Below are 14,789 nucleotides of genomic sequence, written 5' to 3'. Positions count from 1 at the left end.
CTCCGGTATGTATTCACCATGAACATGAAATGGCTGAGCAAACCTAGAACTTACTTTCTTCTTCCTTTAAAGTAATCACAGAAAAGGATGAAGATTAAGAATTCCTGTACTTGCACGTCAACTACTACTACTAGGATTCCTTTGATACTCTTCCAGCGTGTTGTACTAGAAGAAAATCTACAAAACTGAACCAAAAGTGCACCGAAAAGATCAGACAGGATCTCAAGCTCCACAAGGTTAATTATTATGCAGACACAATACTTGTTCTCAAATTAACTGGTATTTTTTTGATATGGAACATTCTTTCAGTTTTATTTTGAATTCTACAAATTACAGGCAACTTAAGATACTAGACTGAACTTAGCACAAGCAACAGCCACTTCAGATCAGAAAGGAACGGTGCTATAAACAACCAACTGCCTTCTGACATGTCTTTGGTGCCCAGTTGGCTCAGTTAGCCAGCATGAACAGGAGGCTCACCTAAAAAGAGTACATGCACATAAAGATATGCAAATTTTCTTGGTGATGATTTTCAGAGGCTTGAAAAAAAAAAATTGTACAGTGCCAACCTTCCCACAGCTCCCAAATGTACCCCACAGATTCTTAGAAGTCTAGCATTTTAACATTACAAATTAACATTACAAATTAACACATTTTAACATTACATTAATTAACATTAATTAAGTTACAGCATAGTCAAAATTGGGTCACTTAAAGATGATTTTCTTGTGGTGAAGCAACAGTTGCCTCATCAGTGTTGGTAAGGACTCATTCTTCCTTGCTCAACAGCCCTAAATTCAAATTTCTCATATTTGATTGCTGTAACACAGCCCTGTGACTGAAAAGCAAATTCCTAAAGTTAGAATTACCCCAACGTTAGCTTTAAAATATAACATTTTAATGTACTTAAAATGCAAAGATGACAAGTTAGTGAAAATGTTCAGACACATAGAATTGGTTTGTCCTGAAAGAGGAAGTATGTCCATATTACATTAAAATCAACAATCAAAGGAACTTGAGCAAAAAGAAGTATATCACTCCAAGCAACAAAGGAAGAACAATCGTGGTGCCCATTTATTCAATATTGAACACCTCCCAGGACTGAAGTACATTTTCACTAGCAATTCTCTAGATAAAGTCTGAGACTGTATCCTTCACTTGGAATGATCTACCAACATCGTATGAGCTTGGAGGTTCACACCTGAAGGTTTTCCCTTAAATTGCAAGAATTGTTAGTGACATAAGTAGGCAGTAAAAAAGAAGGTAGGAGTATTAAACTATTTATATGTAGGTGCACTAAGCTATTTCTCAAAATGCTTAATATTTTGTCCTTTATAGGTTTTTTTCTCTCTACAGTTAGGTCAAACAGTAACAGAACTGTTATAAGTTCCGTGTAGTTCCCCTTGGAACTAGGTGATGCTCTCACAAATGATGTTGAGCCTCCATGCTGACAGTAGGTAGAAGTTTCAACATGGCAAAAACCAACTATGAAATTCTTTCAACTGATTTTGTGAAGAAACTAGGTTGGGACAGCACAGATGAAAAACAAATGTAACAACAACTTCGCTGCTATTGTGCGACAGACAGATATAGGCAAGTACTCTCCAAACCAGTAGATCTTTACAAATACACAAACTCCCATATTCGAATAACATAGGGTGAAAACTACTTTGCCCATTCCCAGTAGAAGAGAACGTCAGGTCAATGTAGAAAACACTAATGAAATTTGCTTTTTCTAGTGCAAAAAAAGAGCAAAAGTTGGGGGTCAGTTGCTAATGGTCTCGTAGAAACTGCAACTGCTTTTCCTTCCAATTCTACTTTATTCAGTACAAATATTTTTAAGAATCTACACTTTTTTTTTTTTTGTTATTCTCATTTTGGGCTATCTCTAGAACAGAGAATCAAAAGAAAAACAGAATACAGGAGTTCTCAGGAAACATTCAGTAACAACATAAAAAAATCATTCCAACAAATAGCTAGGAAGCAATTATAATGTATCCAAAAATCTGAGTATTCATAATCAATGACTTTCAGTTTCAAAAAATATATCATGAATATGCCCAATTCCATTTGAAACTTATTTACATCAATACATACCTTTCACAGGTGTAACATTCGCAGTATTCGTTATTTTCTCCAAAAAACCCATCTCCATAGTAACAAGAGATTTCTTCTCCAGGTTCAATATCTCTTAGAGCTTTCACACATGCTGTATCTCTGCCCGTTGATACAAACTGGAGAAGATGACAGGAAGTGGGGGGGAGGGGAGGGGAGAATTAATCATTAAGGTTGAACAGTATCTGAATAAGAAAAAAAAGTGAAACAGCTGGGGAGGTAATGGTGCAGGGACAAAGGGAAAAAAAATGTGGGGTGCTTTATTTATTTACTTTTAATTTCTTGCTTACCTTACAGTTAGGTCTGCAATCTGAAAAAGGTCCAAAAGATAAAGTCAATTAACTGTTGATAAGACCTGAAACATGAATAGTTGTAGATATCTAAAGTAAGGATTCACTCTGACTTCAGTAACTGTAGAATCTCAACTAAATACTGGGAGTTATGTTAGTACTGCACAAAGCTATACATCAAAAGATACCTATTTTGATATAGTTTGGTTTCTGAGCTCTTCCCTATGCTATCACAAATGTTCAGTTTCCCTTCTCTTTAAGGTAATACGATTTATTTTAAATCCTACCTGCTTTTCCTTCAGCATACAAATGCAACAGAATCAGTTAAGCTTCTGTGCAGAAGGTTAAAGGCGGCATAAGACGTTCACCTCAGAAATACATTACTGTTGACTAAGTTCACAAAGAATTCAAGGTAACCCAAAATATGCTCCACTAATTTAGCTGCCAGTTCCAAAGTCTCTGTGAAGGAAGAAGGCATCACTTCCTAGAGCCTTCTGTGAGTTTCCCAGTTCACAGCCAATCAGCTCTGGTCTGGGAAAACAACAGGAGACTGTCCTACAGTAATCCAGTATGCCAGATTCAGATATTTTCTCTAAGGTGCTGTGTTATTCAGCTCACATATAACAACATTTCTGAGTAGAATTGCTTACATCCTTTAACATGCTTCCTGTACTAACTACTCACCATGATTGATAAATGCAGCAGGACCAAGCCACAGTTGTGCACAGTTTTTCCGTGTGGAATACATGACACTGAAGTCATTTTCCCCATGTCTCAGCAGCATGTTTTCTTCCATTTCTGATAGTTCAGCAATACAGCCCACAAGTAATTCTATTTTATCATTTCGTTTCCTTTGGTGTAAAAAGAACAGCAAAAATAAGAATATATATGCCAAAATTACACAGTAATTCCACAAAAAGAAAAGTTGTCAATAACAGGAAGTGTTTTGTAAACCATTTCTCAACCCCTATAAACGTCATGTTTTAATTCAGTTAGAGACAGGATATTAGGCTAAATAGACTTTTTGTCAGACATGAAATAAATGTTCTTCTGCTACTGTATAGAATCAATTACATCAATTCTGACAGACATTACTACCATTGTTTCTACAATTTCCTGAGACTGTAAGCAAGAAATTACAAGAGTTGATTACTTCAGCTTCTACAGTTGTTAAAACCAAAAGCAAGACTTTTTCATTTGTGCACACCCCATCAGCACTTAAGACATTTTGACTTCCTCCAGCTGCTCTTGTTTGCATTTCCTATACTTCTGCCTTTGGCCAGGAAAACACAGCATAGCAAAGATGCTTACAACTCCATGGCTTCTTAAAAAAGGCCCAGTATTAACTCAAAAAAAGGCCAGAATTCACACAAGATGTTTTCCTCTTTCACGAGTAGTTCTTCAGGATCAAGCTGGTCCTTGAAATAGACCACGGGGCTGGCGGGGGACAGACACGGGCCATGACCAACAAAACCATGATGCCTTCATGTGCAGACAGCCAATCTGCCATCATAAATATAGCAGATCAGAGGCATCAAATACTCAGCCTAGGAAGAAGCGCACAATTTCCATTATCTTGCAATTGCAAGAGCATTGTTTCCACTGCTCTTTAGAGTGCCCATTCCAAATTTTGGCCACATTACTCTAACACTGATTAAAATGGAGATACTAAATATACACGAAGGACACAAACTAGAAGCCAAGCCTTTTAAGTGCAAAATTCCCCTTTATAGAGTGCACCGAGAACTCTATCAGTTTTGAGTCTCAATAGTTTTTCAGATATTGGCAGGGCTAAGAAGCAGTCCTCCTGCCTTGGTCTCTTCTCAGGTCACTCAAGATTTTCAGCGTGAAAAATTCATTCATTTTCAACACCCCTAAATACAAAGCTTCAACCCCAAAGAATCAGCCAAGGGGAGAATTCAAACCGAAAAAAAAACCAACCCAAAAAATACTGATTATATCATGATTGTGGAACTTCCAGCTACAGTCATGAAGAGCTAGAAACTGGCCTCAGCCTTCTCAAAGCTTACTCTCCCACACATTGAGGCCGTAGCCCCACAGTAACAGCATGCTTACTTGGTACACTGCCAGCCTGATGTCTAGCCACTCAATCTTAGCCCACACATAATAGCATACCATCATCTCAGATGTGCTGTTATGAGTATGTACTGCCACAAAACAAAACAAATATAAATTTGGAGGGGGTAGGGGGAGGGGAAAGGAAGGGAAACATTTATATTAAAATCTGAATTAACCCAGGGATCTGCTGGTGCTGCCATGGACATACTTATAATGAAACTCAGATGTGTCAAGATGAGATGGGGAAATACACTGGGGTTCCAACTTTGTGTTTCCAGGAGAGATTATCTTGCATAATCAAAATATGCAAATAACAGCCCTCAGTTTCACAAAGGTGAAAAAATCATTTCCCCCACAATTATTTGTTGTATAACAAATCTGGCATAATGTGAGTCTTGCCATGGTTGTGTTTCTCACAGGAGGCCAGCAACTCATGATTAGAGGAAAATAATTATCTGACTGAAAACAAGGTAAAAAAAACTTGTATACTGACAGATGCATGTATTGTGTGCTAAGTACTTAGCAAAAACAGACTCCAAATTTAATTTGTAAGTAAAAATACATAACTTTGTTTTTCACTGGTTGCAGTTTTAATTCTAAACTATACTTTTAAAATATCTTTTCTTATAATCTGTCAAAATAATTCACAGAAATAGAATGCAACAGTAAACTATATTTCTTACCATTCTTTCGTTGCAACGATTTTGGCTCCATTTTGCTCAGAAGAATACCGATTACAAGGCAGTATCTCAAACCCACTGTCAGTTGCAAACATTCGTAAATAAATAAATACCTGCAATGAAAGAAAACCTTACTTTTCAGTTACAAGCAAAACAAAAGCAGTGAGGAACTTTTTATAAAATAATGAAAGTCTGTGAACTGCACAAAAAAAACCACACAAAAAATGGATATTGCCATACTGGATGTTGTTTGCTGAAATGCATTTCTGATTATAAATTTTAGCTATACACATTATGTTAATCTTATTTCTTCAGAGTGACTTGCAGGAATCCTCACATGGATAACATGACTATCCAAAGAGTTTAAAAAAAATAAAAGATGCCTCAAATGGTACAAAACTGGCCCAACCAAAGAAAATGGATAATTTCTTCTTAAAGTCACTGAATAGTTGCATTCAAGAATTCTTCTCAGACCTTTAAGAACCACTGCAACCTAACAGTCTAGAGGATCTAATTTTATTTTTTCCAGTTCTGAAAAAAATATTACTTCCATGACAAAGCTAGATAGTGAATTCAGGGATTGCTGGATCAATTCTTTTTAGATAAAGTGTGGTTGTACTACTCAAAAAACACTTTGGGAAAGCAGAATTTGTTGCCAATTTTTTTCTACACTGCTAGATTTGATGCACTTTAGGCCAAATTCCTTTTGGTTGTATCTGAAAACAATGTATTCATTCCTGAAGGAGCTGTGAGTTTTTTGGTGGTTTTTTTTTTTGTTTGTGGGTTTTTTTGGGTTTTTTTGTTTGTTTGTTTGTTTGGGTTTTTTTTTTAAGTAAAAAAACCCCTATGATTTCCTTGCAACTTTGAGAGTCAACAACCTTTATGCTAAAATGGATCTGGGGTGTGGAAGTGGAGGAAGAGGAATAACACTCCCACGTAAAGTCTCTACACCCAAAACAAAAGAGGTATTTTGAGGTAGCAAGGCTTCTCTCCCTTTTCCTTTACCCTTCCTTGTCACACAGTTTGATTTACAATAGCTGTAAGAAAAAAAACCAACCAAACAAAAAAACCCCAACACAAAACAAAAACAAAACACCAAACAAAAAGGGGGCAGGGAGGGGAGCCTTCCAAAGAATGAAAGAAGTCCTTGAAACTCTTGTCTCTTGGAAGTAGGTCTTCTCTCTTCTACTTATGACTTAAGCCAACAGCAAAAGACCCAAATGTGTTTTCCTTTCTACATATCTATTAAATACAAGGCAATGGTAAGTTAACTCAAAAAAAAGGGGCGGGGGGAGGAAGATAGCTGGGTTTTAAAAAACAAAGGAAGTTTCTGTTAGAAAGCAACCAAACAAATAGCATATAAAAGAGCAGTGGATTACTTTATTTTACTACTGCTACATTCCTAAGAAATTTTTACATTTTCTTAGCCTTTCAACCATCTGAAAAAGCACATTAATTACAAATACACCTACATGTTCCTTGAACAACCTTTCCTGCATTTTGTTCTTGTTAAGAAAATAGTGCCGGGCCCAGTCACCTGACGTCAAGGACTTGAAGGCTTTTTCTAAGTGCTCATCTTTCTTAAAACGTTCAATCACCTCTTTTAGTTCTTCTTGCCTTCCTTTAATAGGTCGAAATCTGAAATAAAGAATAAAGCTATTCCAGTCCACTGTTATTCATTCTCAATTTTTCCTTGCAGTTACTCGCAGCACAGAATTCTTTTGTTAGCCATATAAATATTTAACTCCTAGCATAAAGAAACTGACCATTTTGTACTCAAATCATAGGCCCTCAGTTCCTGAGGTAATGGTAGAGGTAAGGTAAAGCCAAGCATACCACTTGGAATGTTAAAACCCTCCATTCTGCAGAGAAGCACAATTTACTTATAAAATAAATCTCTGATAAGATTAACCAACACAGAATAACGTTTCACAGTTTTCAATGCCTATCATTTGGAACAAAGCAGCTAAATAACTAATACAAGCGTTACTGTCCTTACTTTCTTAATAAATTTACTATCATTAAAAGTGCATGTGTAAAACAATCCAGCAAATAAACTGGACGCTGTAAGTTTCCTAATTAACACTGGTATCAAGGGATCTATGCAGAGTTCTGGCTTTCGTAGCTGGGCTGGGCAGCAGCATCCATGTGTGTGAATTTAAATTTAAGCCCTCTACAACCTCACATACTACACTATTTTTTTTAAAATAGGGAGCAAACAATTAGACAGCGCAACTGAAAAGACTGAGTAAGAAATCTCAAAACAGAAAAAATGCACAACTATCTTGAAGAGCATTTCAAATCAACTTTTGCCCAACCCAAAGCCCTATTATATTGACAAATCCACTATATGGGTTTATGTAGATTGCAAACTTAACATTTGCTTTCATATAAAACACACCTCAATGACTATACAAGAAGTATCTATAAATAGTAACACACAGCATAGATACGATATCTGTGGAAGACTGAAGTTCGACAAGTTAGTGCAATTGTAAGAATTTTTCCCTAAAATACTGGCTACAGAAAACAGCTAGCTGAAAATCATGGGTAGGTAAAATATGAAAATAAACCCCTGTACATTAGCAGAGAATTCTGCCTTCTTCCCAAAGCTTGAGATCTGAGAAAAACTATCCTTCGTATCTTCAACAGGAAAAAACTAGTTACAGAAAAAAAAAACAAAAAACAAAACCATACAATTGCAAGAAGCAGGAGTTCCATTTTTGAGCTGCAAAACCAGCAAGGGAAAGCAGAACTTAATTAGAGATTATGTCCAATCTCTATAAATTGCCTTTGACTGAGCACATACCCATATATGCTCCACTTTGGGGCAAAGGTGGGGTGCGTGTACTTTTAAGTGTATGGCACATCCCAGGGGACTCTTCATGAAGATAAAAATTTTCTAGGGTCATGAGAAACAATTTTCTGCAGCTCCTTTCACAACTTGCACCTTTTGCTTACATGGCATATGACAAAAGTTTTAAACAAGCTAACAGCTTTTGATTAAATCCGTAAGACTAAGCCCCATTACTTGTTGCTTGAAGTGTGTTACCATGCTGATTTTATTTCCTCTTACTTACCAAATGAAGTCTGTATTTAATGACAGAAGTAAACAAGGGGAAATAAACTCTTGAAGTTGGTGGAAGGAAACCTCACCAACTCCCTCACTGATACCCTGTTTTTTTAAGTTACCATATCACTTATCCTGATTTTAGAACACTGAATGTTGCAAGTAACTTTTCAGATGACCAAATAAGATTTGCTTCTACCATGCAACTTGTATGAAGGAAACAAAACACCTTAAGTGTTGCACATCCCAATTTTATTTCACCTTGTAAAATAGTAGGAGTTTAATCAGAAATAACTAATCATGATGAGGATTCAAGTTCCTTCATTAGGAGTAAAATGCTGTATTTATGACCCTAATACAATAAAGAAAGACCTCCTAACAGCAGTATCACTTCCAGCAGCAGTGCAGGTTATCAGTGTTCCATGCTATGGCTTTTACACATCTTCTCCGCATTCTCCATCTGAAAAACTTCCTTGTAATATAATGACTAAGCAATCTTTTAGATCTTTTTGAGTATGGCAAAAATTATCAGCATAAACCTGTGTGCTTTCAGGCAAGAAGATACAGTAAGGAGTTCTGAGAAGACATTAGATAAGTTTTCTTCTGGCTGGGATAACATCTAACAAGATAGCAAGAGTCAGGCAAGAAACAGATGCCCACTTAGAATTGTAGTACATACCATGCCAACAAGTTTCAAATCAAGTTCTTTACTAAAGAATATACTTAACCCATCTCCCCAAAAAGCTAACTGCCTAATAAGCTGCTGAGACCTCATTATGGAAGAAAATTCCCTTCAGACTACAGATGACATGATCGTTATTATTTCTGTTCTGTAGCACAGCAAAGTCTCCCTTGACTTGCCAGTAAGATACAAGGAGAATACCTCCCAGTTCTCCCCAAACCAGAAAGACTTCTCCCAGATTTGATAGTCATAACTCACAGAGCTTCCTCAGACATTAAAGGAATTTAAAATGATACAGCCTGAACTGAACCTGACTAATTTCAGAATAGGACTTGCTCTCATTTTCAGTTTCAATCAGAAACAGTCTTCCCAACAAGGACCCAACTGTACTTACATCATGAGAAGTACAAAGCACACCACTATGCACAAACACGACAGGTCAACAATTTGTTTACATCTTTAACTGCAAACATTATAGGAGGAAAAGCCACAGGATTTACAGCTAAAATTGGTCTTCAGCTATGTCTATTCTTGCAGGGCTAAATGAATGATCGCCTTCTCCCTTACATTTTATATGTTGAAATGCACCAATTATTTTTTAGCTAAGTGACCTGCAGGAGCAAAGACAGGTGGAAAAACCATCACGCTCAAAATTGCATTAGCACCTGAGACAGGCAATATATGTGCTGATAGACATAATCATACTTGTTTATCATCAAGAAGCAGCTTGGTCTAGGCTAGCTAAAGAAAGGAGTATCCCAACTCAACCACCAGTGGGGGGGGGGGGGGGGGAAGAATAAAACAAAAAAGCAGGGCAGATGTTAAGCTTAAACAGTGGCTCACAAGAGCTACAGAGAAAGAATCAACACCCTACATTTTCTAGCAATTAGAAGTCTATCTTATAGCCCCAAAGCAACGCTCGTATTTCAGGTCTTTCACAACATACCATTCTCAGAGGCTGATTAGATGTCTACCTGACTAGCAACTTTAGATAGCTCAGAACCTGGCCCCAACCCTTTTAAAAGTCACCCGCATACATCCATGGATCACATTCAGCAGGTGTTTCTATGGGTTCTCATCTCAGGCATTCCACACTGCTGGTGGAATTCCTTTAAATGTCTAGCAGAAACTCATGTAACAGCATTCCTGAGAAGTATAATAGTTAGTGTATGCCCAAGTCTTGAAAAGGCCAAAAAGAAGGCTGGCAACAGGAAGCGGGTGAAGAGATTGTAAAACCCCAAAACATTAAAAGGTCAGATGAATGTTACACTGTATGCCAGGCATTTGAAACTTGGAACAGCAACTGGGTTTTTCAAAGAACATGACTCTCGACACCCAAGCATTCAAAAATTAACAGCAAGGACCTGCTGCAGCACCTCTATCAAAAAGCTGTACTGATATTTTTTACATGGTGACAAGACAGAGATAATGAGAAAAGATAAGCAGGAATCCAAACAAGCAAGAAGTGTCCACAAATACATGGAAAGATGCTGGAAACCAACATCATGATGTACAGCATTTCACTTCAAGGGTTCCCAAATCAATAAAACAGAATGACACTTTGCACCCTGAGCCTGAGTTGTTCACAGTTCAACAGTACATGTAAACTGCACTGAGAAAATACGAAGTTTACGAGCAAATCCAGAACACTACAACCCAGACTCCTCATGAAAGCTTCAGTACTTTCACAGGTGTATCTCCATATATACTTTAAAAAGTACCTTCTGATTTGAGACACTGAAGAAGCCAATATGCCAAGAAAGCCTAGAAGTTGAGCATTCCTTAAGAATTTGAGGGTCTGCTGATAGACGCTTCACTTCTCCCAGGAGTATCATGAAATAGCAGTTTATTCACTAGTCTTTCCCAGCACTACCTACCAAAAAGCCAATCGGTTTTGAGAAGCAACCTTAAACACTATCATTTTGGTGTTACAGGGCTTCCTCATTTACACATGACATTAAAAAAATTTACGCACCTTCTGGAAGAGTCTACATGACTCTTTTTGAGCACCACCATGAAGAGAGCCTGAAACAACCCCACAGCTAAATGTATATATATAAACCGAGCCAAAGAAACTGGCTTGTAAGTGTCCGTAAAATAGGAGACTAGTTTAAAGAAGAGAAATAGAGAGATAGAAAGAGCACAAGAAAACCAACAAAACAAACCAGCCAACCCAGTTGCTAAACAGAGAGTCAATTAAAATCAGAATTGTTTATCCAGACTTCTGGTTATCTCCTATGAACAGTATCTTTATTAGATTCCATCATGGAAACTGAACAAGACACTCTGGTGTTTGAATCTGCTGACAGGCACAGACTCCTTGAGGCACCCTACAAACAGCTTCAGGGGTCAGGTCTCACAGAACATGGAGTCTGCCACAAAACAGTCTGTCATTAAAAGTAAGCTAAGAATGAAAAACTCGGCTATCATAGTATCTTTAAAGAAATAATAATAGCCCTTCTTCCTGACAAGCTGCAGAACAGAAACTTTTCACACTTCCCTAGGAAATATTTATTTTTTCCTAGTCAACAAGATTCAAAAAAGCTATGGCTATTGCAATTTCAAAATCAGATAGAAGATGATCTTATCCCAGTTAAGGGCAAACTGTGGTGGTCTCAATAAGGAAGATGTAGGAAAATGGCTTAGGGAAGCAAAGCTCTTTCTCTCTCTCTCAAGTTTCTCTTACCTCGGGAATACTTAAAGAATCTTGAAACTCCAAGGTATAAAGCCAAAGGTCAGTGAGATGCTTGCCTATAAAGGAAGTTAAAGGAGAGTTTCTGGTAAGTTCAGAAGCACAGTACCTTGCTCAGTCTCAGTCACTGAGAGCAGTGAGTTTGAACAAAAAGGATAAATTGATCCTGCAAGAGATCCAGTATGGAACTCCACATAGCGTACCAGTGCATGATAGAGAGTTACACTTCTAAACCTATTTCTTAGCTTCTGACTAGGGAACATCAAGAAGAGTGAATTTATCGAAACATAGCATCCCATTAGCCTCTTAACAACAGGCACTTTGTCCAGATGATATTTTTATTTAAGTGGCTATGGATAGACAACAAGTTACTGTTCATCTAATACCAGAGATTCAGCACAAAAGCTAAAACTGCAAGGCTGTTAAGCATTCAAGATAGCACAACAAGAGTTGAAAACCATCTACTTATAAGTGGAAATAATTTATTTAGTTAACATACATTTACGGCTTCCCCCCCCGCCCAACCCTGTAGTTTGAGTATCTTATTTAAAAGTTAGTTATATAAAAATCAACTTGTTCTGTGTTTAATCAACAGTGCTGTTATCCGGGGGGGGGAAAAAAAAAAACAACAAAAAAAACCCCAAAAAAACCCAAACATGTTCTTTAAAGGCCAGAGTTCAAAACGGCATTTTTAATAAAGAAAGTAATCCACATTACTTAAACTTCTTGAACTGAAACTATACACATACCAGTGTGGTCAAAACTCCAATACAGCCTAGAATATAAGTAAAGAAAATTCTAATAGCTGCATAATTCATTCTCCTTAATATGGTTAGCAAATAAATGCTTTTTAAAAATAAATATGGGGAACACAAAACCCTCCCCGACACTTTCCTTCATTTGTATACTGACACTCCACAGGGTAAAGTTAATTTAGCAGTTACCATGACTACTGTATGCAAGCCACTCCATCTTTTGGAGATATAACACCTTTTATTGAAGTTAAAGGTGCAACCAGAAAAACTGTGTAAAAGTAGGGTGGTGGGTGTTGGTTTGGTTGTTTGGGTGGGGGTTTGGTTGTGATTTTTTTTTTTTTTTAAATCCAAAACATTCAGCCGCAGCAAAACAGTTAGTTCCAATGTAATCACTGTGTGATTACACAGAGTGAAGGAAGACAACCATGAGCAAGCTAAAGGATTTTAGTTATCAGCAAAAATTTAAAAAATGGAGAAAGCAGATTTTACACAAAAGTAAAACAAAATCATTTTGCAAAGTACACAGACACTGAGGTCTGAAAAAATGTAAAACCTTCGTTTTGAAACAGGGTGTCACTATGTAAGAGCTGTGTACTTCTAATCCAGTATCTCCATAGTGCCACAACACTGAAGTTGAACTATACAGCCACGTAACCTTATTTAGCAGAAGCCACATAACTTGTTCTACCTCCAAACCCCATTCAAGATGAATACTGAGCCCTTTAATCATTATATTGAAATGAGCTAAGGAGCACAGAAGAGATTCAGCACAGACCCATGAATGCAAGTGATACAGAACTGCTTTGCCTTTTTTGTCTTTGCTACTCAACGGTGACTCTAAGGGACAAAGAGTGACATACCCTGTCAAGTTCAGGAATGACTGACAGTTTAAACCAAGGCCAGCAATTGCTCTTGGCGCAGTGTTGAGAGAAAGCAGCTTCCCATATATCATCCCCAAACATTTCATGTTTGCTATGGAAGACACGGAAATTCCTAAAGCTTGGTCCTTTAGTCTCACATTATCAGACAAAACCACCTGCACCACACACTAGTTTGTAACCTCACTGAAAGCAGCAATATGGAGTTAGGAAAAACCCCTAGATTCTCCTACAACAGACTACAATGTGTTTGACTTCCTAAATCACTTGCAAACTTACAAAGACATTGGAACTACTCTCAGTATTCCCTAGCATTATGCTGGTGCATTAGGGAACCAGGAAACAACAGTGACTGGCAACAGCAGCAGTATGATCAGGAGTCTGGCTTAAGATTTAAATACTAACACATTTGTATGCAAGATAGTAAGGAGTGGATTAGCCATTAAGGCATGCAACTTCAAGATTCTGCGCTCAGCCTAGGGAAAATCATCTGAAAATGAGAGATGGTAAGATAAGCAAGAATTCACTTGGCTTTTTACAAGTGTCAGTTTTAATCTCTAGTGTTACGACAACCTTCAACCGAGGAAGTAATAGCTTGCAAAAACAGTTTTGTTTTTACAAAAAGGACAGGCATGCAAGACTAAGTAAAGACTAAGTAAATCTTACAGCCAGGATAGCCTTTGTCACAAGAAAAAAAAAAGCCCGATATAACAGGAACAAAACCTCTTGGAACAGCTATACTTGGCAAGATTATACTTCCTAACATATTTTTTATTAACTGCTAACCTGCTATTTTGTCAAGATAAGAGCTACCAATTTGATGAAAGAATGACCACAGGGCCTGTAAAGAGGGCCAGAATCTCCGAAAACAATCTGCTTTCTCTTGGAAATCCAAGAGGATGAAAAAAAGTTACTTTCGGGTAAAGCCACTGAAGACATTTCCAGAGCTACATTTTATGCTGTCTGTCAAATCCCTGGTGACAAGAAGATATTTCAGAGGAACACTGGACAAACTCATTAGGGGATCTGATAGTTATCTTTTGAGAACTAGTCTTCAGCTCTTTCAGACATTACTGACTTGACAGCTTACAGAGCTAATAGCCCAAATCCCAAGATAGAAGGCATTCAGGAACTGCAGGACTTTATTTTTATGGCCTCCAGAAAAAAAAGAAAAGTAACAATCATGTTCTTATCACCACTCTACCATAAGATCATTAATTCAGTATAAAGAAGATGGAAAACAAAGACATTCCAACAATAATCTAGATATTTTACTAGAATGTTATGAAGGTTTTTTTCCCCCTAATCAACATATTCTGAGCAAAACAAGAGGTCTTTACAAACTCCTCAACTAAAGAAATGAATGAAGTACAGAACATGCTTATATAGAAGACACTTATACATACAAAAATACAGACTTGGCTTCCAGAGGTAAGGTAAAGTACAACTTCAGTAAGTGGCCATCAACTTACGCTGGGCTGCTAGTTGCAAAAATACAAACCTCTTACGTGTTTCCAACAGCAAAGCAGAATGCTGGCACCATCACTT

The 14,789-nt window shown here is 37.3% G+C and overlaps 1 protein-coding gene across 4 annotated transcripts in view; it reads right to left on the bottom strand.

Annotated features, from left to right (window-relative positions):
- Nucleotides 1–14,789, bottom strand: part of KMT5B (lysine methyltransferase 5B) — a 32,478-nt gene that overhangs the window by 5,226 nt on the left and 12,463 nt on the right. For 2 of the 4 annotated variants that reach the window (XM_082316978.1, XM_082316977.1), the window contains exons 4-8: nt 6,637–6,802; nt 5,168–5,277; nt 3,090–3,256; nt 2,406–2,425; nt 2,098–2,234 (exon numbers count right to left, since the gene is read on the bottom strand). In XM_082316978.1, the coding sequence (XP_082173104.1) occupies nt 2,098–2,234; nt 2,406–2,425; nt 3,090–3,256; nt 5,168–5,277; nt 6,637–6,802 (600 nt within the window). Of the gene's footprint in view, nt 1–2,097; nt 2,235–2,405; nt 2,426–3,089; nt 3,257–5,167; nt 5,278–6,636; nt 6,803–11,602; nt 11,654–14,789 lie in introns of those variants that run through there. The other 2 variants (XM_082316980.1, XM_082316979.1) reach the window with 2 other exon arrangements.

The sequence above is a fragment of the Platalea leucorodia genome (genome assembly GCF_965183815.1).
Source record: "Platalea leucorodia genome assembly, chromosome: 7".
NCBI lineage: Eukaryota > Metazoa > Chordata > Aves > Pelecaniformes > Threskiornithidae > Platalea > Platalea leucorodia.
The sequence above is the reverse complement of the archived record's forward strand: the minus strand, read 5'-3'. Positions and strand labels throughout refer to the sequence as shown.